Here is a 26,676-nt window from a genome sequence, read left to right as displayed (position 1 = left end):
CAGGATTTACAGTGAAGTATAGTGACTGTATTTTTGCGGGTGAATGTAAATTCTCCTGGTCAGTGCTATAACGTGTGCAAGAAGCTGCCATTCTAATCTCCCCCAAATGAATAAACAGCACTGTATCCCAAATCTCTCTCTCAATCCCTCTGTCTTGCCCCCTCTTTAGTTCACGACTGAAGACCTTCCTCTTCGACCATGCTTGCCCTCTCCCCCAGCTTGGCTCCTCCACTGTTAAGCGCTCCAAGACGCTGCCCACATGAAGGGCGCTAAATAAATGCAAGTTGTTGTTGATTAAACAATGCAAGGAATACCATCTTCTTCTTAAAAGATACTGCAATGTCAAAGAGCCCACAGCTAAAAACAATATCAGACGAGATACAAATACCAAGGCACAGCGAAATGAAGTCAGCCTCTGGGTAGTGTTTTTACCCCACAATTCCAGTTTATTTTTTTTGATATGATTGATCAAACACCTTAAACATCGGCTGCAATGGTGGAACCCAAAGAGTGCGTGGTCAGCACAGAACCATATTGCCAGTGGTACAAATACAACGTAAAATGGCATACCACACAGTTTCAAAGTCACACCGCACGTATGAAGAGGATATACAAAAAAAAATAATCAAACGAGAACAATTACCTGACACTTGGAATGGTGGTGTACTCAGCACAGTCTAGTCTTGTCACTCACAAGCGTAATGCACCATGTCATGATATTACGTTACATTCATATGACCAGGTTTTAAAACAAATCAATATATCCATTGTCTGATTCTTTTTCTCTCTCGCTCTCCTCTTCCTCCTCCCTCCCGTATTTCGGAGCCAGGTATCGGCAGAATAACGATTTTTTTTTGAGACATACTAGGATTATACAATCGATTTGTAGTGTCACCGACCGGGTCAATATACCCTCGAGGTTTTGAGTATACAATAAATACCCTTCACAATAAGTTGAACGAACTTCAGCGGCCATTGCTGGGCCGTTATATATAAACTCTGTCCAGCTATCAGTGCTTATATGCTTCATAAACTAAAGGAAATGAAAGAAACACCACAACTGCTAGGGGGGGGTGTGGGGGGGGGGCGGGGGAGGGGAGAGGGGGGTGGAGGAGGGAGAAAATCTTCCGCACAGCAGCCTCTCAGCTTCAGAACGGCCGCCACACAAAATCTCAATTCTTCAAAATCGTTTCGTACGCCCCGAAAACATGCTGGGCTACCTCGGGCGCCCGGCATTTCAGTGATAACTGAAACAGAGAGAGCAGGTTACATATAATCATCATAATGATAATAATAATCCTTGCAATTGATATAGCGCCTTATCACGTCGATGAGACGTCTCAAAGCGCTTCAAAGAATATGCTGCAAAGTGAATCGACTGTGCATTTTGTTTGCAAAACGCGGCAGCCAATTGCATACAGCAGTGCCCCACAAAGTGTCGTGGATTGAGTGACCAAATTATTATTATTTTATTCTTTTTTTTGACGGGATTATTACCCCCGGAAAGTGATCTGCCAATCCACTAGCAAGAGGGTTCCTACTTACTGCTAGGTAAACAGAGGTGTGTGGAGTAAGGAAATTTGCCTAAAGTTTTGCCCCACCTGGGAATTGAACCTGGGTCATCTACACTTCAGGGCTGTAGTATTGAAAGATTTTAAGTTAGAACACGAGAAACACGAGACTGCAGGCTCGTGAATAGAATCGTAACTCTTCAGTGAGTTAGCTATTTTGCTTGAATGAAGTGCTATCTTAGTTTGTCTGAAGATAGTTGTCGTTCACATGAGGAAGCTGACCTCCCACATCCCCATATTTTTTTTTACTGCACTCAACATGAAAGTTAGTGAAAAGAATAATTCCCCCGTTATTTCCAAACAAAACCCTCCAGATTTTTAATAAACTCACGAGCCGAGGCCAGGATAGAAGACTGAGCGAAATCTTTAGCCTTCAGGATCACATTCTTAAAAGTCGGTCGCACAGAATTTTGGAAAATTTCCACATCCGTTCTTAATCGGGAGAATTGTCCGAATTGGGAAAGAATTTAAATTCTCTATAAAATTCTGCACAATCTTTTTAAGAAACTACAGGAGGTTTGAATTTTTTTTAATGTAAAAATTCAGTAGTTATTTGGAACCAGGGTCATTTGAAATGAGCTGTGGGAAAATAACTCCCAATTTAAGATTGAACTCAAAGAATTCTGCACAATTTTACAATACAAGGACAATGATGGTAATCATAATCCTTGCATTTGACATAGCACCCATCACGCCTTTGAGACATCTCAAAGCGCTTCACAGAATACACTGACTTGTATACTTCGTGGGCAAACCGATCTTAAAGCTAGGATGGGAAAGATATTCTGAGCTGCTGATTTCCGAAAGCCCTCAACTTGATTCCATTTTGAGAAGTGATCGAATTGAGATTCTATCCATGGATCAAACCAGGGAGCATGTTTAATGTGAACCCCAGTTGGGCAGCTGTGATTTGCTCATTCACATCGGCTGTCAAGCAGCAGATTAATTAATCGCAGCCTCTCCAAACAGGAGAGTCTCCATTGAATAGCAATAAAGGCAGAAGCCCACTCCGTTTCATTAAGACTGTGTGAATAATCTGTTGGGTGGAAGTGTTTGGTATTAGTCACAGAACGTGCAGAGTGCGCTGAAGTGGAACGTTCATCTTGCAATTTGATGCGACGGAACCTCGAGATAAAACAGGGCGAAGATTTATAATAATAATAATCCTTGCATTTGATATAGCACCTTATCACGTCGTTGAGACGTCCCAAAGCGCTTCATAGAATATACTGTGAAGTGTATTGACGGTGTATTTTGTGGGCAAAACGTGATAGCCAATTGCGCACAGCGGTGTCCCACAGTCGTGGATTTTTTTGAGGAATTATTAACCCTGGAAAGCAGTCCGCCCATCGACTAACAACCAGGTTTCTACTTATTGCTAGGTAAACAGAGTGGTGTGGAGTAACAAAACTTGGCTAAGGATCACACAGTCCAGGAATCGAACCCAGGTCCTCTCACTTGTGAGGCGAGCGCGCTAACCACTAAGCTACAGGACTCCAAAGATTTGCATTAAAGGAAATGTAGCTTCACACTCATTTACGTAAACCGAGTGGCTTTCTACATCGGCGAGCAGAAGAGAGACATGGAAACCGAAAAGATGGCTTCAATGGACATGAAAAATGATACCCCTTAACAGCACATCCCAGATAATACTATTTCAAGTAACACAGTGAGGTATCATCAGATACTGGACAAACTTTTCCTTATATACAAAAAGCGCTCATACTTCACCTGGGCAGCTTCTGGATAGGACTCTCAGACACCGTTAGTTACCAACTACTTAAGTTATACACCATGTGGAAGTGATAGCAGTTGTTTAATGATCTGCAGACAGACTACTGGAGCAATGGATAAGAGTCGTGATCCTATATAGAATCTGGCTTTTTTAAAAATATATACCCGTTTAAAATAAGAGGCAAGCCAATTAAATGTTCTCAAAACATGTTTTACAAACACACGCTAAAGATGGATGATTACACACACACACAAAATAAAGCACCCATGATGTCAGGTAATAAAGAAATCTGATGAGTTTTTTTAATATATATATATGTATATAATATATATATTNAAAAACACTCCCTATTGATATCCTCCAAGTAATTTACAAATCACAACTCTCACCTCGAGACGATGAGAAAACGTCCAAATTTCACGAGAAAAGTAAACGAGAGTTGTTTGAGGGGATTCCAAGTTTTGTCGAACTGCAAAGTTTTAATTTGCAATTCGCTCGGAAATGACTCCTATGTCGGGATTGATCGGTTTAGAACGAAGATAAATCGATCGTGTTACTCAAGCTTCCTGACGCCAGAGATACGGTGAGAACAATTTTTAAAAATCCATGAGAAATTCAGCACCCAAGACATAAGCAAGAACAAATCCAGACATTCAGAATCGATTGGATTGCAAAAGGCTGCACCCAGTCAACGCGAGGCTAAGCGAGTCAGTGACGGAGACGGAAATGTTTTGGCTTTGTTTAGCAGAATAGTTAGCGGGCACAGAGCGGAAGCACAAGAGATACTGCAAAAGCAGAGATAGGGATGGAAGTGGCAAGTTTCTTTTTTTTTTGCAGGTGACTGAAATTAAATGAATTGCTAACCTCCAAATCCTGACCAGTAGGACAAAACCACCATGGCAGGCATGCAACAAAGGAAATAAAAAAAAAGACTTAACTTATATAACTCTAGAGAACATCACCCCACACCCCCAAACCCACACCCACAAAAAAAACAGAAAGATTGAATCAAACTTAAAACTTAATCTTAATCACGATATAAATGGCACGTAAAGACACAGTTGCAAAAACATTAAGACACGTAGGGAGGGCAACTACACAATGGCACACATTACAGAACGAGACAACATAAAGGCATTTAAACATAAATTCCCTTACAGCAATACCAGTACAATATAATAATACTTTGATATAGCGCCTTATAGCGTCTTTGAAACTTCTCAAAACATTTCACTGAATATATTGTAAAGTGAATTGACTGTATATTTCGTAAGCAAAATGCAGCAGCCAATCGTGCACAGCAGTGTCCCACAAACAGTCGTGGATTGAGTGACCAAATTATTATTATTATTATTATAATATCGCTTGATGTTGAAAATATTCTGCTGAGGGTAGAAGCGATTTAAAAAAAACTAAATTGGTTATGCAACACATGGTAACTTAGGAAACGGTCTCAATGATTTGTGAAAACGAGAAAGAGGAGGCTTCTGAACTGACTCAGATCTTCCCACTGATAATGGAAGAGAGGCAAGTCCAAGGAGGCCAGCAATAACGGTGCTTAATCAATGTGGCGGCAACACGTAACACAACACAAAAGCTTCTAAACATTCTGGTTTCCTGAACTGATGTGACACAAATTAACTACTGGCTGACATCTTACCCACTTCAGGTCATAAAAGCTAGAAAGCTAGAGTGCAATACCTCTCTTTTCTTTGTTCTCGTCAATATTTAAGGCATATTTAGCACAATTTTAACACACACACACACACAAAATGTCCTAAATTGCTTTGCGCTTACCGTGTAGTTGATGTTGCCGGGCTGGATCCTAAGTTCCGCCAGCACCCAGATTCCGTTGGTCAGTTTCAGAGACTGATATAACATGTCCTGCCCTTCAACATTCCGCTTTGCAACTGTGTAAATATTGTTGCTCTGAAGCTTATTGGTGACGGCATCTGCAAGTGGACACGAGAGACTTGCTTTGGATGTGACTTGGGGACCAACAGGACAGAATATCAATGCGCCCGAACACTGAATTAACTGGACACCGCACTCTATCTTTGCAATATTCCCCAATTCTCCCCCTGCTCCACCACTCGGTAATGTTTTATGCTCCCACCTGCTCTGTCCCAGCATTGGAGGAGGAGCTTTTACTACTTTGCTCCTGCCTTCAGGAAACCAATCTGAAGATGCATCTCTTTGACACTATCCAAATGGCAAAGCTTTTGGGACGCAATCTGGCCATTCAGATGTTGAGAGCAGTTACGACTCCCCCACTCCACATGGCCACAACTTGGGGAATGTCCGGGACATTCAGAAGTGCTCCGGGACACTACCCTGCGAGAAGGGCACTATATAAATGCAAGTTGTTGTTGTTTCACCTGGTAACAAAAGGCACTTAAACTGAAATTCCGATACAGAAATTCCAGTACAATATCTGGGGGGCTTTCCACAATGTAAGGAAAAGAGGATAAATACTAAAATGCTTACAAGCAACTGAAGCTCTATGTCTAGGGATGTAAAGATTTGATGGTCTCTGGCAAGACTGACGTACTTATTCGGGCGGACATCAAATTATTATAAGTACGTCAAATAAAGATCAATTTATAAACAGGTTTAAGACTTCAGTCAGTAATATGGCTGCCTAGAAAGCCCACTGTACACCTTACCTGCATTAAGGTGGCATTCCTTAATCTGGAATTGTACTTCATTTTCATTTGGAATGTCTTTCCAGGTGGCCAGGAATATCTGCCGATCTGCAAACAAGCACAATGTCAAATAAAAGGACAAGCAGCAAGTTCTAAAATTAGCAGAAATATCTCAATGTTCAATACACCAGGGACTTGAGAAGACCTTTTCTGGAGCAAAAGATAACTTTAATCTCAAATCTGGGAAAGGCATATGTTTAGATTAACCTAAATTGTTGCCTCACTTCCTCCAACTAGAAACACAGGAGAATGGGGAAAGAGCAGGCGAGCGGGACTAGTTGGGTAGCTCTTTCAAAGAGTCGGCACAGACACGATGGGCCGAATAGCCTCCTTCTGTGCTGTGGGATTGTATGATTCTACAATGCAGCAGTTAAATGTTCGCTTTACGGCTTGGCTGTTCCTGTGTGCTTGTGTCCTTCGATAATATTAACCAATGATTTTATTTCAGCTCATTTCAGGACCAAACATCAAAAAACGTTTTATAAAGCTACACCTCATGTGCCGTGGCCTCCTGCACTCCAGAGCGACTTATTAATATTACCAATTCTGCATAAAGATGACTGACAGCAGGCAAGGCCTTTGGGGGGGATACAACCCAGCAGATTAGGACACCAACCACTGCTGCATACTGAAATAGCTTCCCACCCCTCCACCACCACCCCCCCAAATACAAATGACATTATGCAAAGACTAAGCCCGAAGCTCATACTATTGAATCATGTAAATTTATCAGAAATGTAAGCTATGCTACTTTAAAAGAATAGAGATCAGAAAAGGCCATTGCATTCCATCAGTTTGATCCCAAACCTAAAGGGTGGGAGACAGAGCAGTTATTTCCTCAAATAGAATTTAGAAAGGAGCTTCCAAGCTGCACACATGTATATTCAGGTTCAGCGGCAGGCAGAGAAGCTCAATTACACGCTAAACTCGTTTTGCCTTTGCTTTCTCCTTCATTTTGGGGGATTCATGAGTTACAATAACTGGTAATTAGTTTCCATCCATCCTACGCAAAGCATTAAGACACCGAATCACTCACCCATCTTCCCGTCCTCCACGAACAGCATATTAATTGGGTACAGACAACTGAAGTAGAAGACGTCAATGTTGTTCTTTATTGCAACCTGTTCGCAGAATAAAAAGGATTAGCAATCTGCTGCTGCATGTGGCAGCCATGATCTAGTACAGTTTTGTTCTATCCTTTGCACTGAAGTATCACTTAAACGAAAGCGATGCATATTTAGTTAGAACAAGCACCCAAAGAGAAAGCAGCTTAAGGGAGGCTGACCGTTCTAACAGCCAGCACTACGTATTCATAAAACGTCTGCTTGGGATTATGGGTTCAGGTTTCTTTCAACATGTGAGAGGTGATAGCAACTGGATTCTCCAATTTCAGAGCAAATTCTGAGCAAGGTAGATTGTTATAGTCGACACCCAGGAGTAAACCTTTATTCATTGAAAGATGGAAATTATGCACTGTTGCCACATTATGTAACCCTGCTATTAAGAAAAGCTACCACACCCCAGAAAGGCCTGTTGTACACCAGATCTAACTAACTAACTAATTAACTAAGCGGATATGATTCAAAGTCGCTGGTTGTAAACAAGGTTCAAGCCATGGTAAAAATAGAGCTTAGACACACCAAAAATAACTCTGAATAAGTTTCCTTGTGCTATCCAGAACACAGGTTTTGAGATATAATTATGGGGTGTAGCGCTTTTTATTTAAAGGGATTTAAGATTTAGAAGGCAGCAATTATGAAGTCCTGAAGTCACTCTATAATCCTGAAATGTAGTTATTTTTGAGAGCATAAGCCTATGCACGTGCTTTCGATTAAAAACTGGCTGCCCTTAATACAGGAGCAAAAATTCAATTACATATAAAAACACACCATTTCCTCACTTGTATTTCCTTCCAGCAATCTATCGCTGGAATTTCCATGTGCAAGTAGGATGCATGGAATTCTCAGTTTGGTCTGGATACTCTTAAGCATGGTGATGGGTTTCCACAAGTGTCAAGACACCTGGTTGTCCCCCCAAATCCCTTGCCCCCAAGCTAACATTTTAAGAGTTACAGCTACTGAAGACTGTAAACCCTTGCGCTGCGCTTTCACTCAGACCTGCAGGTTGCTGAGAGGGTCCATCTTCATAACTGGGCCGACCGTGTTGAGGGGGAGAGAGACCTCAATCGTCTGGTTGGGGGTGAGGGGCGCATTGACTTGGAGGGGAGCAGCGGGTGCCAGACCAAAGCTATGAAGCGGGAAACAATCAAGTCGACATTTTACTTAATTCTTAAAATATGTATATTTTTATAAATCCGACCAAATTAGGACACGTATGCACAAAACAGAAAAATTACTTTCAAAAAATTAATAGTGTTAATCAAAACTCCTAGCAGAACTAAATAAATCCCGTTGCTCTAGTTTAGCACAAACACTTACTTGGTGCACACAATGTTCTAGTTATGTTTTTTTTGTCTGAAGAGTCATCAGTACTTCATGTAATAATATTAAAGTTCTTAAATAGGCTTCTCCCCCATCCACCCTTTTTAAAAGCTTTCTGAAGGGCAAGGATAAAATGTACAACATGTTTGCCGAAATGGTTTAAAAGCTTCTCATGTGGTACTTTACAATATTCGTTTTTCATCCAAGTTAAATTTAACTGCAGCAACAGTAAACTGCAATCTTTAAGCCCCTATTCCTCCAATCTCCATTACAGTAGGTCTGGGAAAGTGGTTGATGGGGAAGAAGAGAAGGGACAGGCAGAGAAAAGGAGTTTGAATGGAAAGCATAAAAAAAACTGATGTCCAGGCAAAAGACAACCTGAAATGGCTCTTTCACCTGCAAAATGTTTAAATCTGTGACTTAAAGGTTATTGGTTCACAAGCTCCAAAGGGGAACCTGTTGAAATTGATGAGCTCCAGAAAGCATGGCATCTATCAGACTACACCAGGGCTGGCAGAGTCTCTTCAGTCAACTTCTCAGAGGTTTACACTGACATCACACAAGGTCAGCTTATAGAATTGATCATCATAGAGACTTGCTAAATTTCAACATGCTTTCTGTAGATACACCACTCTCAATTCCCTTTATATGTAATAGCAAAATATTGAAGCTTGTGAATATCTTTGAGATAAATTAGATCCCTGTTTTTACACACGACACAGAGGGTGGTTGAAATCTGCCACAAAAGTGGTTCGAGCAGAGGTCATCATGTCTTTTAAAAGGCAATTAGATGGTTGATTAATAAAGAGATGTGTTGAAGGTTTGAGTAACAAGCAGGAGAGTGGGATGGAATGGGATTAGGTGGTTCATGTGGAGAAAAACACCATGTATTCTTGACAGGCCCATTCTATGCTCTTAAAGCTGTGTGATTTATATAAAGCATTTACATTCTGCTGGGGCTTTGAAACCAAAGGATATTAAAGGAATTTCTAATCAGTTCTCTTTAGTAATATGGGAATGTTGATCTATAATAGCTAATGTCATCTACCCATCATGGGGTTGAGTTGAGGGGTGGGGGGGGAGGAAACAGGGACAAAGATGGGAAATCTTAAACATTAAACCCTTCGCTTCCATGATCCTTCCTGTTCTCATGCTGCACATGTATCACACTCAGCTCTGTGACAAGAGATAGTCTGCAGAGTGAATTGTCTGTGTACAGAAGTAATGAATTTAGTTTTAAAAGCAAATGCCCCAAGCACTCCAACCTCAGAGGAGAGGAAAAACGATCGCGGTGTAAAGGAGAGTAAAAGGCCAGAACTCAACAAGAACAGGATTGTTTTCAGAACTGGAAAAAAAATCCATTTGAGTTCATTCTTCTCACACACAGACACACACACACACATACATTAGGATAGCCTTACTTGACGGCTTGAAGGTGAGAATCTTTATTTGTAAAATTAAATGAGCATTTGGTGAAAGAGTCGAGACTTCTCCACTTTGCGGAATCGCAGGAGTGCTTCAGGTTGGCTCAGGCAGAATGGGGAAGGAATGGTTAATTCTTTTTAGCGAGTTTCTTTACTCTAAATTCTGCTGGTTGCCACCAACTGGGTTCGACCAAAGTTGAGTGAATTCTCACCTATTTCTGTTGAACTGGATTGCAAAGTCCGTCATTACTTGCATGGCTTTGTTCATCAGAGACAGCTCCATGTAGATATGACCCATGCGGCGCGAAAACGTGCCAGAAATCTCAAGGCCCTTTGCCTTTGCAGCCGGCAGCCATACCTATCGGAGGGGAAGGAAACGGTGCATTTGGCTTTTACATTTAAAGTCTTAACTGCGGCCAATTCGGGAAACCAGACGCAGAATTATTGTATCTGGTTTCCCCCATTTGCCGCGGTTAAAACTTTAATTATAAAGGTTAGATTCACCCTGAAGTCATTACAAAATCCTGTTGCATGTAATTGGATTTTCACGCAGTTCCAGCAGGTTTTATGGTGGAGTGTCCAATCAATTATTTTCGCACATTGTATTACCCAAATCACGTACGCATTTCGGTTCTGCCTAAGGCTGACCTCTGGAACGCACACCACGACAATCACGTCTTATTATTGTGCTGGTTAAAAACTGGTCCAAGAAGGCCGCATACCACATCTCCTTCGATTATATCGATTTTATATGTGTACGCTATATGATTGACATACCGATTAGGACTCAACAAAGCTTGCAATCAAGGATATGACCCGACAATTAAGTACAGTGGGTACAACACAGTGGATTTGCTTATAAATCTGAACTCGCCATGTCACTGACTTTTCAGTTGAAGCAGTGAGATGCACAGCGAATACTAAACACGTGTGATTATTCATTGCTACTCAGCCCGGAATTATCATCAACCATAACAAAAGATTACGACAGACAAATTGAAAATCAAACTTGACATTCAGAGCTTTGTTTAGCATTACAAACATCTGTCCTCACTGTGTAAATACCACCCCTACGGGGGTGTGGGTTACTCACTGCTCCTGAGTTGGGCCAAACTGAGTTGGAACAATGATCAAAGTTAGGTAATGGCTTGTAGCCGGTCATTGGACCGGTAGAAATGGGCCCAGGGGGCAGAGAAAGAGAAGCTACACCTTAAAAAGCTGTTCCCTTCAGAACAAATTTATTAAAAGGGAGAAAAATAACAGACATTAAATTTGTAAATTCCCAGTCTTGAAATTAAACTATACATTTGTTGGAAGCTGCGTACTTATTTAGTCTGGTACTGGACCTCTCCAAAAACGTTGGTGAGATTTCACATTTAAATATCTCATTCACCTAGCCTGAATGTGGCAGTGAACACATGACAAGATGTTAATGTCTGCTGCAATGCACTTTCATCAGAGCATAATGTGAAGCCCCCTGCATCTGTTGAGATGAATCCATAGCATGAAAGTTTGATGCTGCACTTAAATTAGATTTGCTAAAAGTACCAACCCAAACTGTTTTGCCAAGTGTTAAAATTTAACCAAGCACCACGGAGCACCTCCAACGCATTCCAAGTATTAACGAGACAAGAGATTGATTAGGCTTAGCTGCCCTTCCAATTCCTCTCAGTTAAAGAATGGTCACTTATTATAATAATAATCCTTGCATTTGATATAGCGCTTTTCACATCTTCTCGACGTCTCAAAGCGCTTCACAGAATAGACTGTAAAGTGAATTGACCGTACATTTGTGGGCGAATATGAGATACTAAGGGGACAATCGGCAGCCGCAAAAGTCAAAAAGACTGGAGCAGAACAACTCACAAGGTTTCACAAAACAAGAATGACACTTACAGATTTAGGTGCCACGTAAGAACCAGTGGGCATGCCTACTCCACCTGCCAGGTCAAACAGGTCACCCAAGCCTCCAACTGGTGCGTTCAAAGACGTTGGCATGACTGCCGGAGTACCATATCCAGCACCAATCTTCATTTAGCAGCGAAAGAGGAGACAAAATGAGAAATTTGCATTTCATCGACTGTTACAACGCACCCACTTACTTACTCTCTCTTGAAATATACTTATGTGGACGGCTCAACAATTTAGCAGGTTATCTTAATGAGGTATACGGATAGCTTCCAACAGAAAAACGAGTCAGCTAGAGAATGTTCCAAGAAAAATAAACACAAAGTACTGCATGAATTTAGGGAGTCGTAAACTCTTTTGAATCATATTCAACCACAACTTGTATTAAACAAAGAGATCTTTGATATAATGGAACATTCAGATGGGACAGGAGTACCTCGACAATCACCAATCCACCAAGTTGGGGAGCTCGTGCAAATCATGCTTCGCTGGTGAATCCACACTTCCTACCGTACTGTATATCCAACCGTGGCAAATGGTCTAACATCATGTATATAGTAGAAGCCAGTGGTTCAAAACCAGCCATTACATTGCAGAATTGGTTTAAAGTGTAGATACAACATTATACAAATGAGGGAACTTACAGCTGGGCTACCACCAAGATCTCCTCCGAGCTTTTTAAAGAAAAAAGATAATTTTGGTTAGATGAAAAAAAACGACCAAAATCTAAAAATAATCGTCAAGATTAAATTATAGAATTGGCGTGCAAGTTTCATGCTTATATATCATTGGAAGATTGTTTATCCGAATACACCCGCATTACGGGAACTAGTGTAATTAGGTATTATGAAAGTCATAATAGTACAATTAGCCTGCAATAAGTCAAACTTAAAAATATAAGTAACAGCCCAAAAAAAGGACAGAGGTTCATACCCCTTCAGTCTCATCACCCATCTCCAGACCCGAATATGCAAAGACAGAGGGAATGCAAGGACATTCACATGCAAGCAGAAGTGAAAGAGGGAACAGCGTAAATGCAAGGAAGAAAAAAAAACAGCATTATTAGTGTACAAACATCAACTACACCTACTAAAAGCATCTCTAGTCAGTGAACAATAATCCAGTGTTAAGATTCTACTTTACCTAGAGCACAATATTTCAATGCATCTACTGAAACCTTAATGAAGCTTAAACTGCTATCTATAAATGAGTGTTTAAAACCATACAGTATAGAACTGGTAAAACCTTATTTTTTCACAATACAGGCGTTAAACATGAGTGAAAGTAACATTGGATAATCAAAGGCAAACTATTACTGCTTAGATAATAGTTAAAAAGTGTCGCTTGCCATAAGTGACATTTACAAGTGAAGATGAACGTTTTTAAGCACTATTAAGACATTACTTTCTGACAAAATTTGATGGTAGAAAAAACCTGATCCGTGAATGAACTCTACAGGTAAATAAAGGACAGCATCACAGCATTTTGGTAAAAGCCTGACAGGCGCACTGATGGCTGCTGCAAGGAGGTTTGGAAACTGAAAAGCTATGAACCTATTCTAGTACTAGGCCTACCAAACTGTCCAATCCACCACCAAGCAGGTCCATGGCTCCCATCTGTACGGTCGAGGATGGCATCGGAGGAACATTGACTGGTGGACCTAGATCGAGATTCAAAAGGTCGCCCAGGAGATCGCCTTGCGATGGAATGACTGCAGGTTGCTGGTCGCCAGGCTGGGTCGCAGTTGAAGGGGCAACATCTGGACTCTCAGTACTTTCATTCCTAGGAAGCAGACACCAAATGGTTAGTCTCCAGCTCACTGCAGAACACATAGGGACAGGGTAGGCCATTCAGCGCCTTGGGACGTCCTCCTGATGTGAAAGGCTCTATACAACTGTAATTTTGTTGTTGTTTGTTGAGCCTGTTCCACCATTCTTTTAGATTATGGCTGATCTGTACCTGACTCCAATTACCCGACTTTGCCCCATATCCCTTGATACCCTGACCTAACAAAACTCTATCCACCTCAGTCCGAGACAACAATCTGCAAACAAATAGGGCGAGAGGGATTTCTAGGTTCTCACTGATCCCAATAAAACGTTCTAAAGGGTAGCACAAGGGTTAAGAGGGTGCAACATGGCAATCACATCACACACATATAAATTAACAATCCAGGGATTTAAACAGTGCAAACATCAGAATCCCCAAATTATACATGACCTTTATTCTTGGTCAGCCGAGTGTCTGACAGATTAAGAGTGTCCAAAGCAAGCTGAGAATTCAATGCATCCCACCTACGCATGGAAATTCTGTAGATAGATTGCTGGAATGGAATGTGCACACTCTCCCTGGAGGGACGCATCCTGTTTACCTAATTCCGGAAAGTATTGGGTGCAGGTTGGCCAGAGGCAAGGCTTGGGATGGGGGGGGGGGGGGGGGGGGTTGGGCTCCAGCGTCTGCATTGAGATTGTGCAGAAGAGAACTGTTCAAATGGGTCTTATTTTGGAAGCTATTTATCAGCTTCCACAACTAATTTGAAGGAAGAATGCAAGGGCCTTAAGGTGAAAATACATGAGCATGTTCTGATTTCTGTCTTGTGCAATGATTTTTTAATCTCTTCAATCACTCCTTGTCTCAACATGCTTTGTTTTAGGGAGTGGAGTGAGAGGGAGGGAAAAGAATTCAACGATTTTGACTTACGATCCTGATCTTGGTGGCAGTCTCTTGTGCTGAACGCCTCGACTGCCTTCCACAAACGCGCTCGGTGGTTTATGATAGACGGAGGCCAGAGTTCCTATGTGACAGATCAGTTCGTCGAGCAGAGTTGGCTCAATTAGGTCCGTTTCTTCAGAAATTAAGGGTTTCTCTGCTAACACAACCTCTTTCGCTGCCACTGGATCTGTGGAAAGTAGACGCCAGTAGATGTAGCCCCGATCTCTCAGATCGGGGTTGTCAGAATCCTGCAAGATTAAAAGAGTCACTTAACCGGCTGCCACAGCGATATGTGTGAAACATGCGGGTGCAAATTGGGGGCTACAGCAGACTGTTTAGATTTAGAAGCAAAGCTTTTCGCTTTGAGAAAAATACTGGCATCTTCCGCAGGGATTGAATTCGGCTAAACGGTCTGGTTTTTACTTTAATGAAAAGGAAATTGGAATGACATTGATACAAATAAAAGTCATTGCAATTTGTTTTCTTGAAAACTATCAAAATCATGTTCTAGGGTAATTTCAACTCCAGCATACAATATTTTAACACAGTTTTCAAAAAAAATTTAGACTTAATATTGAAGAATACAATGATCTACAGGCAGACCATGATCAGTAATTTAATACGTGGCAATACCTAAATCAGTTAAGACAAGTGAAGGACGTAGACTCTGGGAAGTGGAAGAACACAGACCGACCGGTAGGTTGAACAAGAAAAAACACTTCCGATAATGTGCAGCATTTCAGTGGCAAAGTGCATTTGGCACAAGCTATTGTTTACAAAGATATACAGCTCTTTATCCTTTATGTTTGAACGTCCTCTGTGGGGAAAGGAATGACCGAAATCGCGTCACCTTGAAAGAGTGGAAGGGAGGGAGCAAGTCGGAGGGACCTGGGAATGGAGTTATACAGAGTGCAGGAAGCTGAAAGCGCATACCCGCCAATGGTGAGGGGATACTGAGACCGATCAAGCAAGACAAACCTGCGTGGCTAAGCTCAGGACTTGCTGCACCAGCTCTTGCGTCTCCGTCGGTTTCTTTAAGAAAAGCTTGACGATAGCGGTCAAAAGCTGCAGCTGAACCTGTCACCAGATAAAAACACAGGGAAGAGACTCAGAAACGTTGATGGCCCACCCAATCTTAGACAATAGTTCAAGTGCCATCACCCATTTCAAAGTAATCTCAAACCACTTTACAGGATGAAAAGACACATTTGCATATCCCGGCATTTTGTGTAAAACTGAAATACACAGCAGAGTAGAAAACAAAAAACAATCGCATTGGGACTGAGGTTTGGAGTTGGCTGGTTAATAAACATGTTAAACAAAAGTCCCCACAAAACATTCATCAAATGCATGTGATTTCAGGTAACATGGATTTAACATAACAATCCTTGCATTTGATATAGCACCTTATCACGTCTTTGAGACATCTCAAAGCGCTTCACAGAATATACTGTAAAGTGACTGTGTATTTTATGGGCAAATATCCTGTTATAGCTCTATTCTTACTTGTGTGCTTTCGTCGTGGAATCCTTCCAAGAAGCTCTCCAGAAGCTCATCAGCATTATCAATTCTTTCTGCGTATTCGCCTACTATCCAGATCATGGCGGCTCTGGCTTCTGGCTCATCCAGTGAGTCAAGATTTTCGCACAGGGTGGCAATGACACTTTCATACCTTGAGAAGAAATGAGAGCAATCAGGTGATCGATTGATCTTTCGTAATGTTATGAAACCAAATACAAATCACCTGTAACTTCCACCAGCTCAGCCCATTCGGAGCAGTCTCAAGTTCAGCACTGAGCTCACATTAATCACAAAGTTCCAGTCAGTCCCCGAGCCCAATAACACAGGGAGGGGAGTCGTACCTTCACATATTTCATTAAGTTAACTTGTCTGCGACATTGAAACCAAAACACGTTAATCCAGGCAGTTTGCATCTCGACAAAGTGCCAGAAGACCACAATGCGGCAAATTGACTCCAAGCCAACTGGACTTAATTTGCCACATTGAAGTTGTTTAATCCAAAAAGGGAAGTGTAAGGGTGTATAAATGGCTGAATCACTGTTGGAAGGGAACATAAACATCACCTACTTGTTCGGGTACTTGCGGAAAATGTCCTTAATTACCACTATCGCTTCCTGGACCACGTAGTTCACTTTTGTTTGGATGAGGTCGAGTAGTGTGCTCACACAGCGCTCTGCCGATTGCTATGGAGAAAGGACCTGTTACTTCCATGTCTACTGATCCCATCAGAATAAGATCCATCACTAGATTCAAATATTTACCACGCAGTATATATATATTACACACAATATATAACACCCTCTCCTTCTCTCCATATAAAATCAGCAGGGTCCTGCAGAGTCAGAATTGACCACTTTGTAACAAGTAATAATTCAAGTTACTCACCTCAACTTTAATGGCACATCTTCCAATTGCACGTACAGCTTTGCGTACAAAGTCGACATCGACTTCCGTTGCATATTCTTTGAGTTCGGCCAAAACCTGTCAGATTGAAACAAGTTAAAAGCATCCACCCCGAAAGGCGATAGAACGGGCCCTGGTTTAGCGTGGTTGTAACTGTGGATCGGCTACACATCAGGCTCCAGCGGTAAAGAAGCATACCTAACATCACTTCATGAAGGAAGTGACTCAAGTGGTGTTTCCTGCATGTAGCGCACAAGTGAAGTCAGTGGCAACCAGTGACGACCAGTGGCCATCTGATTCATAGCATCATTATAAACACAAGGTCCATGTTTACAGACCCAAAATGGGTTTGCCTGCAACACGGTGCAGAGAAAGCGACTGCAACATTTCCTGGTGATTCCCAAAAGACATGTCAAATTATTTAAGGTTCATTTTTCATCCATTTGAACTGGAACACAAATTACCTCAAACTTCTAAATAGGAACCTGGTTGCCAGGAACTAAAGTCCAATTTAAACCGAGAAACAAATGCGTTTCAAAGATGCAAGTGGAATGGGGCGGTCCAAGATAAACACATTTAGTGTTGGCTATTCTTTTCTGGAAGAATAGTAACACAATTCAGACTACAGCAGGCTTCAGAACAGAACGTTTTGGTTACAAACCTGTGCAATGTTGGCCTGAGAAGCTAAACGGATCATAATGTCCAGTTTTTCCAGCTTCACATAGATCGGGTCATTGTACTTGACAAAGAAAACCTTCATTTCGTGCTTAAGAATTTCAGGCCTGAAAAAAAAAACGAGAAAATGGTAGCCAGAGGGCACAATTTCAGAGTACAGCATTTTCCATTAAATGGCTAAAGCAAAGCTTTGCAACTTTCATGATTTGAGAAGCAAAGCATGGAGCCATTCTGTTACCGGTCACTGATCAAACTGTATTTGTTACAACATGTGGTCCAAAGGCATTTTGCACCATGTAGTGAACAATCGCCCTTTCACATACATCTTAATCATCAACAATTTGGAAGCATTTTTCCACAACATGATCAGAGTAATAAAATCAGTTATAACCATGTAATAAACAAATAAATAATAATACTTGGATTTGATATTATGCCTTTCACGTCAGGATGACATTGTGGGCTTCACTGCAAAGTGTGGTACACTGCAGGTTGCAGATGCAACATCAACCCAAATTTGGGATCAAAAGCTCAAACCAGTCGATCTCATACATCTGGGTTTTTAAGAAAGAAAAACTGAAAGGAGAGACTAGGAGGAAAAACAGGCGACAGGTGAAGGGCTCAATATTTTATTCTTTTCTAAATTGTTTTTATTCAAAAGCTAAAATGGTGTAGACTATGGAGCGTCCTGCATTGTTGGAAGGTGCCATCTTTCAGATGAGACGTCCTGTCTGCTGTTCAGTTGGACTTTAAAGATCCTATGGTGCTATTTGAAAAGAGAACAGAGTTTCTCCCAGTGTACTGACCAAGAATCCCCCACATAAAATTAGCAACTCACTGCATGAGTGTTTGTGCGACATTGCAGTGTGCAAATTGGTGGTTGAATTCACCTACAAAATGCAGTTGCTACACTTACAGTATATCCTGGGAAGGACTTTGGAAAGGCGCTATATCAAATCTTAGGATTATTATTGTTATAGTGTCAAAATCCAAAAAGAAATTGGACAATTTCTGAACAATTAGTGAATATAATTTCTAGTCCCAAACGCCAACAACCGACACACGTGCACAAGTGAGTGAGATGAGGCACATCAAACGAGATGAGACTTCCAGTGGTTTTATGGCAGGTGTGAATTTAAAACCCTCTTCTCAGTAAGGGTTAAGTACAAACTGGATTAGTAACCTGTTACTAATGCTGAGCTGTTTAACACAAGACTGCAGTTCTGGACACGAGCTAGCTTGAAGCAAATTACTTTTTCTTGAAAAAATTCAACACCAGGGTGCGGTCTGACCAGAACAATTCATGGCTCAAAGCGTACAGGCTTCAGCATGCTGCTCAATCAGATATACAGTCACTTCTCCTTTCCAAGTAACTGATCAGTCATTTTATCTTTGGAAATCGGTCTGATAAAACCAGTGGTTCTGGCTATTCTACAAGAAAAATCAACACTAGCTTTTTATTTGACATTTACTTTAGTGTTAAGAGGCTTTCTGAAAATTGCCTGTCGGGTAATGTAGCTGAAACAACCAGTTTAAGCACCGGCCCCGGTCTTTGATAACCTCTTGGGCAAATCATACCAGAGACCTCTCCAGAGCATTTACTAATGATCTGCCACATTTTACAAAGAAAATGAACAGGTCCCTGCTATCAAAAAGGTTGCGAGACACTGCTGCGTTTCTCACTTCTACAAAGACTCAACATTCTGGATTTAGAAAGCAATAAGTTGAAAGACTTTAAGCACATCCTTGACAGTCCAAACAAGATCTCGTCACTGTGACCAATATATAAGACACCGATGCTGTAAATACCCAAGAGTCTGTTTTAGACATGATCCTTCAACAGAACTAAAGAATTTCAGCATTTTTGACTTTGCTTCTGGTTACTGTGGTGGTTGTGCTGTGCGTTTAAGTTGAAACATGCAGCGGTAAATAGCTAGTAACTTTTCTGTCTCCACTCCAGTCAGGTTAATGTTTTGTTACAGGGTCACCAGCGGGCAGAACACCAGCAGGAGAAATTCCCATTTCACCTAGTGTTTGGAGCCAGCCCTGTGCAAGTGCAAACACTTGATAAGTTTGTTTACGATCAGCAAAAAGAAAAATGGACTACAGCTTAATCAGCAGAGACAGCACTTCCTCAGACGTGTATTGGTTCCATTAACAGCTAGACAGGAAAAAGTCACACTCCACCAAGTCTGGGCTGGAAGTGAACCCAGATCCAAGTGCTCACCAACTCCACCACCCAGGCACTATGAACTGGATACAACACAAGCTGACAACAAACCCCATGCAAATCATTGCTCTGCAGGCGTGGGTGAATTGGAAAGATAGCATCAGCCAGCTGTGTTCAGTTTGTTGTTTCAGTTTGTATGAATCAAAAGAATACAAGGAACCCTTGGCTGGAGGTTATTCCTCCCTGCCCCCCACCTCTCCCCTCCCCACCAGGACCCATCACTGATGAGCAACCATTGAGTCACTCTGCCCTCTGGAATGCTTTCAAAGTCACTTTACCTCACTTCCTCTCTCCCAGTCTTCAAATCCCTCTTAAAAAAACCACAATGCCTTTGACCACACTTTCAGTCAATATCCTTAATTCTAACTCGTCGCTCTCTCTTGGTTGGTTCTCCCCATCACATCTGTGATGCTTGTTGATGGACTGAGGGTTAAGGTCTAACTTCAGAAACGTTCATCCAAGATAAAGAGCACTTATTAATCCCGGCTCCAATCTTTTAATGGAAGGCACGCCTTTTGTTTAAAAAAAATCAAATGAATAAAAAGTTTCCATCCAATTTTAGCACTGCTTCACACACAATCGTTCACAGTAACTTAGTCAGGTGGTTAGCAAAAGCATCACTTGATAGAGAAGCGTACCTTTTCTGTACAATAAGGTTGATGTTCCTGAGGGCCACGTATTGGAGCTCTGGCTCTGCAGACAGCAGCGTTACAAGAGGAGGTGCCAGTTTCTTCAGCAAAGTGCCATAGTAATCCAAGTCTTTTGGTAACATTTCCATGAACTTCATCAGAACTTTCACAGCTGACAGGACAACCGCGGAGTTTGCGTGAGATAAACGTGGTGTCACACGCTCACAGATACTGCAGGACAAGAGACAAGGGAGAGGCTTAATACTGTACATCTACAGTTCACATGTTACGGAGAGCAGTTCTAGAAGATGGGATCCAAAAGCAATTTTTACACCTCAGCACGATTTTACATTTTCTTTTCTTTAAGTGACCTACTTTCTCCTGAATTTCCACAAGACCCTTACATTGTGATACAACTTCCATTGCTGCAATATCCTGGCTGAAAATGTTGTCAAATAATTTTGTTTAAAAGCAGCCAAAAGGCTGGACCACCAGCCTTTTGGCTTTTAGATCATTGTTTTCTCACATCATTTGATGCTAATGATAATAGGGGAAAAAAAGACAGCTGGTTAACCTCCGATGAATGGTGGGATAAAACATTACCTCTGAGCCTCTCGATCGTCCTTTGGGCTGTAATTGGCCAGGCAATCAAGGATAAAGATCTGCCCCCATTCAGTGCATTCGTTCAAGGCCGTTAGAAGCTTGTTGATGGTCTGAGGGTTAAGGTCCAACAAGTTGCTGTTGGGATGGGACTCTGCAATCTCCGACAGAGCTGCCACTGCATTTGCTACCACCTGCAGAACAGAGTCAATATAACTTGAGGGTTTCTTTTGAAAGAATGTCCATTTTCTGTGATGCCTTTATTTGCTGCGGCAGTATAATTTTCATGATTTTGTTCTTGAGAAACAATGTCAAGACAATGCCTTGACCCATCATCTCACCAACCCAGGATTTATTAAACTATTATGAACTGGGATAATGAAATTTTCGAGACATGCCTGTCTCGTCGGCTAAACTATTTGAATCAAAATGCGCCTTTGGTTGTGGCACTTGTAATAACTGCTGGTCATTTCTCCTCCAAAGGGGAGCGAATTGACAGAAACCAAACCAATTTTCCTTTCAGTGCATTTGTTATCTTCAGATGTACCAATGCTCTGACTAACCCCAGGCAACCAAAATTCAGGCATCTTCAAGAAGGCACCACTGAGTCAGAATGCAAAGAGCTGTTGATTTAAATGGTAATAAATAATAGTGTCAGAGAACTAAGCCCATTTCAAGCCCTAGCAGGACATGCATTTGCATCTGCAAGAACCGCTTACCCGAACAATTTCTTGCTTTAAAAAGCTTAATTACTTCAACTGCATTTTCTCTCTCTCTCGCTCTCCCTCCTCTCCTCCCAATTATTTTTCTCAGCAATCTATTATTTGTTTAACATTTTACTCTCTGAGCTCTGACGTCAAGATAATAATAATCCTCATTATTAAATAATAAAATTACTACCATTTAAAATGAAGTCAACTCTCATCAGATATGACCATTATTCACTGTTCCCCTCCGCAGCATGTCACGCCTCATGTACGCATGAATATTTTACAACATGAGTTTCTCACTCGAAGACACTCGTACATTATTACTGAGTCCTTTTCCCAAGACCCACTTACATTCAAACTGCTTCATATGCTCAGATTGTCTCCATAAAATAGCTTTTAAGATCCGCTCCATTTTTACTTGAAGTGTAAGGTTACTTGGGATCTGGATGATTGAAGCATCATCAAGAACGATGGCTTTGATGCCTGAACGACCTCATCAATAGAGAAAAATGCTAAAATAAAATGCTTCAGATTACTGCAAGGTGCCCTTGAGTTATCAAAATTAACTGAACCAATGTCAAATCATATTATGCCCTGTCACCGATAGTCCCAGATGAAGTGACAGCACAGGAATATAAACGGAATAGTTTTGGTAGTGTTGCTCTGAGGGCTAACACAAATACGAGGAGATTCATCTTACTGCCATTAGATAAAATGTTATTAGCTTTGAATGTTGCTTTGCATTAAGGAAAAGGTTAACATGAGGGTAATAACTACTGATCAAACAAAATTGGTAGAGTCAAGTTTAGGGACTTTATTTTCAATCAAAAGCAAATAAAGTCAGACTCTCATAACGCCACCTTATATACAGTGGGTATATATTAACAGTGTTTTGTGGTAAGCAGTGCAGAGAGAGAGAGCTTTACAATGCATGTAGCCAATGTCATATCTAACCTGAAATCACTAGTTAGCCACACAGGATTTGAAAAAAAATTCAATTTCTCTAGAATATAACATTATTTATCTCACAGCTCACAAAAACACTTTGATATGTCATCTGGATAAACTCATCCCTGCCCTTAGGTATTGAGATTAACTCATGCCAGTTGCATTCACATTAGCAATTATTACACAGTTCAGCTTTTGCAACAGCTTGAAGATGCATACATCACGTAAACACTTTAAATACTTTGACGATGTCACGAAAGTGGGCAAACTTAATGTGACAGGACAGCACAAGTTCAGAGCTTGTGGTCTGAGCCACACCTATATAATTGGGCAACTTTTAGAAACCTTTTACAAATAATCCGTGCAATTAAACCGAATTGGATCCAGATTTCATTTGAAATTTGGAATTGTTCCGGGATGGAATTAAGAATCAAACAAAGTTGTGGGAGGTGAGGGCATCAATTTTTAAATCCTAAATTACTATTTACATTCACTTCTCCAGATGTAGTAATGGAGGTCAACAGAAAGGAACAATTTTACAGACTTTTTGCACCACATGAATTAATCTTCTGCCATGCAACAACAACTCGCACATATATAGCGCCCTCCACACCGGGCGTCGTCTCAGAGCACTGATCAATGGTGGAGCCCAAGGCCAAGCCAGGGGAAGGTGACTGTAGGCGCGGTCAAAAAGGAAGGTCTTCAGGCGTGAACTGAATGATGGGGAAAGGAGGAGGTGAGGCGAAGGGGTTGAGGAAGGGAGTTCCAAAGTTTCGGGCGTAGTGGCTGAAGGCACGGCCACTGATGGTGGAACGGAGGATTCGGGGGATGCAGAGGAGGCCAGACACCGTAAAGCAGAGGCAGCGGGTACTGTTGTGGGGAGAGAAGAGGTGAGAGAGATAGTGGAGGGTGCCAAGGAAAGGAGGAATTTGAACACTAGAGTGAGGATCTTGAAGTCGATCCACTCTGTGACAGGGAGCCAGTGTAGTTTGGCAAGCACTGCAAGGACTGAACCAAAAATATTTGTTTTTTTTGGCGCTATTCGTCGGATTTGAACTTCTATCTTTACAATTGAATGATTTCCTTTTACAAGCAAGTGAACAGTAAACAAAACTGCAGCAACCCAATAGCTGGTTAAAGAATAATTTGAATGCTTCAGCGAAAGCATCCATTGGTGTACTGCTGTAAATAATATCCACAACAGTCACTATATCTACCTGACTGCGGAATCAAACTCTCTGTAACAACTGCTTGTTACAGAAGTAATATTTAGAATTTAAAAAAAATTGGCTGTTCCACTCAGGGAATAAGCTTTGAAAATAACTCAAATGTCTCCACACACTGATAGCTTGGAAAAAGCATGAATACTGAAAATATAATAATAATCCTTGCATTTGATATAGCGCTTTTCATGTCTTCTAGACGTCTCAAAGTGTTTCACAGAATATACTGTAAAGTGAATTGACTGTATATTTGTGGGCGAATGTGGCAGCCAATTGCGCACAGCAATGTCCCACAAACAGTCGTGGATTGAAAATGACCAATTTATTATTGTTTTTGGAGGGATTATTATTAGGCTCTGTGTGGAGTAAGGAAACTTGCCCAAGGTTTCGCCCTCTGCCTGGAATTGAACTCAGGTCTCTCGCTTGCAAAGCGAGTGCTCTAACCACTGAGCTACAGGACTCCATAATCTAAATAATCCATTCAACTGGAACGCTCCTCATTTCAAGATTGTATAAAGATACACCCGATGGTGCACCCAACCCTCCCATTCACAAAACCCTGCCCATAATCCATCCTCCTGCTGCTCTCCCGCTCAGATTGCTGAATGTACTAGGCCTGAACAACAGTTTGAATACAGACTTAGAGACATCTGTTGCACCATCTAGTGGCAGTTTTCCAACAGTGATGTTTCCCTCCCATCCCTTCACCCCTCCATCTATACTAATAAAGACAAAACGTCTGTCTGTGTGTGTGTCTGTCCGCCAATAATGCAATAACCGATTGACGTAAAGGCATGATTTATACCTCTTTGGAAAGATCTTGCACAGGGGTGTAACATGGCCATATTTTTTTGCGAGGGGATCTTCTACCATTGGTGAGCTATGACCCAAATAAGCTCACCGTGAATGATCCTCGCGGAGATACCACAGCTCCGTCCTTTCCGCCATGTTGGGAATCCGCGGCTGCGCAGATGGATCTCTCCCCTACCCCCGTGTATTTTGTGCTGTATCACTGAAATCTAGATTCCATATTGGATCCTTTGGTTGCAATGGGTACCGCTCATTTTAATATAAAGCTGGGTTTATAATAATAATCCTTACATTTGTCTTGTCACGTCTTCGAGATGCCTCAAAGCACTGCACAAAATATACTGTAAAGTGAATTGACTGTATATTTTGTGGGCGGAATGCAGCAGCCAATTACACATACCATAGGATTGGAATCAGAGATAAGATCCTTTAGGGTGTCCAGAAATCCCTGATCTTCCACCAGCTGTGCGTTGATGTCATGCAGTTTGGCAACACAGACCGCAGCAGTCTTTCGGACATAAGGGTCTTCGTCCTTCAGGCATTTACGCAGAGGTTCACACAGGTACTCTGTGATCTTATCCACCCGGATACAGCCCATGGTCCTCACCGCCAGCGCTCGAATGAGTGGATTGGGATCTTCGCAGTCCTGAAATAAGTTTTTTTTCAAGGAAAAATATAATTTTAACATCAGGACCCATATTTCTGTTCACTTCTGCAGCCTGTCTCGAATATTAGAAAACATACACAAACATATATTTCTAAAAAATACAGTATATATACATAAAATATAATATAGAAGTACATAAAGAACTGATTTAGTTTATAAACCATTCATGCTTGTTCAGTAAATTGATTAAATTGGTCACTCAATCCACGACTGTTTGTGGGACACTGCTGTGTGCAATTGGTTGCCGCGTTTTGCCCACAAATATACAGTCAATTCACTTTACAGTATATGCTGTGAAGCGCTTTGAGACATCTAGAAGACGTGAAAAGCGTTATATCAAATGCAAAGATTATTATATTATTGTTATATATAACCCAATCTTGACTTAACCTGTCATCTCCACTTAAGTCATCGTGTTGTCAATATCCCAGTCGCATTTATTTATGTCTTTATATATATGCCTAACTCACCACTCCTGATACCTCATCACTGAGCCCTTTTCCCTTGGAGTGACGAGTTATCAGGAGTTTACTGCAGTTCCATCCTATCAGTCGAGGTTGTTGTAAAAAAAAATTGTATTAAGAAATATTCTGAATGGTCAAAACTTTAATTGTTCCGCAACACATTATAAATACCTTGACAAAAGTGTTGACAGCCATAATAGCCATATCAGGCTGACTCTTTGCATAGTTCATTAAATATAGGTACACCAGCTTCTTCAGTTCCAGGTTGTCTGTCTGCATGCAGTTCACCACGTCAGGAAAGAGGGCACTACAGGCAAACCACAAAGTAAACACAAGACCACAATAAGTTCAGTCATATACAATCCATTCAATAGCTGGAGCTCAATTTGTTTTGGACACGGCCTGGAATAAAAGTATTGCAAGGTACAGAAATGTTTGCTGTGTGTGTGTATGTGCGTGTGTGTGTGTTGTGAGAGAAGAAATTCGGCTAAACTGCCATTCAAGTTCATTATTTTTCTTGGGGTTAAAGAGGATTATTCTCACTGTAAACATACTGCGGTGTACATCTGAAACACGTGCAACACTACACAACCTGGGTCTGGTGTACACTGAAGGTTGGGGCAACATCATGACTCGAGACCCACCCCCACACCTGCCCCCCCCACACTCCTGCCCCCCCCCACAACCTCCTGCTCCCCCCCCCACACCTCCTGCCCCCCCCACACTGACCCCCACACCTCCCCTCCCCACACTCCCCCCACACTAACCCCCCACACTACCCCACACCTCCTGCCCCCCCC

At 41.5% G+C, this 26,676-nt stretch overlaps 1 protein-coding gene across 3 annotated transcripts in view; it reads right to left on the bottom strand.

Annotated features, from left to right (window-relative positions):
* Positions 1–1,085: 1,085 nt before the first annotated feature.
* The window catches only part of ap1b1 (adaptor related protein complex 1 subunit beta 1), a 26,061-nt gene continuing 470 nt past the window's right edge, over positions 1,086–26,676 (bottom strand). The window contains exons 2-22 of one of the 3 annotated variants that reach the window (XM_042337259.1): positions 26,048–26,183; positions 25,146–25,391; positions 21,058–21,248; positions 20,464–20,685; positions 17,582–17,702; positions 16,903–16,998; positions 16,585–16,700; positions 16,003–16,168; positions 15,475–15,573; positions 14,485–14,744; positions 13,359–13,566; positions 12,718–12,738; positions 12,429–12,458; positions 11,773–11,904; positions 10,089–10,234; positions 8,129–8,258; positions 7,048–7,132; positions 5,973–6,059; positions 5,104–5,258; positions 4,171–4,179; positions 1,086–1,247 (exon numbers count right to left, since the gene is read on the bottom strand). In XM_042337259.1, coding sequence (XP_042193193.1) covers positions 1,173–1,247; positions 4,171–4,179; positions 5,104–5,258; positions 5,973–6,059; positions 7,048–7,132; positions 8,129–8,258; positions 10,089–10,234; positions 11,773–11,904; positions 12,429–12,458; positions 12,718–12,738; positions 13,359–13,566; positions 14,485–14,744; positions 15,475–15,573; positions 16,003–16,168; positions 16,585–16,700; positions 16,903–16,998; positions 17,582–17,702; positions 20,464–20,685; positions 21,058–21,248; positions 25,146–25,391; positions 26,048–26,183 — 2,731 coding nt within the window. In that variant the 3' untranslated portion in view covers positions 1,086–1,172. The remainder of the gene's footprint in view (positions 1,248–4,170; positions 4,180–5,103; positions 5,259–5,972; positions 6,060–7,047; positions 7,133–8,128; positions 8,259–10,088; positions 10,235–11,772; positions 11,905–12,428; positions 12,459–12,717; positions 12,739–13,358; positions 13,567–14,484; positions 14,745–15,474; positions 15,574–16,002; positions 16,169–16,584; positions 16,701–16,902; positions 16,999–17,581; positions 17,703–20,463; positions 20,686–21,057; positions 21,249–25,145; positions 25,392–26,047; positions 26,184–26,676) is intronic. The other 2 variants (XM_042337260.1, XM_042337261.1) reach the window with 2 other exon arrangements.

This window comes from Callorhinchus milii, unplaced genomic scaffold, assembly GCF_018977255.1.
Source record: "Callorhinchus milii isolate IMCB2004 unplaced genomic scaffold, IMCB_Cmil_1.0 Scaffold8, whole genome shotgun sequence".
In the NCBI taxonomy this organism is placed as follows: Eukaryota; Metazoa; Chordata; class Chondrichthyes; order Chimaeriformes; family Callorhinchidae; genus Callorhinchus; species Callorhinchus milii.
The sequence above is the reverse complement of the archived record's forward strand: the minus strand, read 5'-3'. Positions and strand labels throughout refer to the sequence as shown.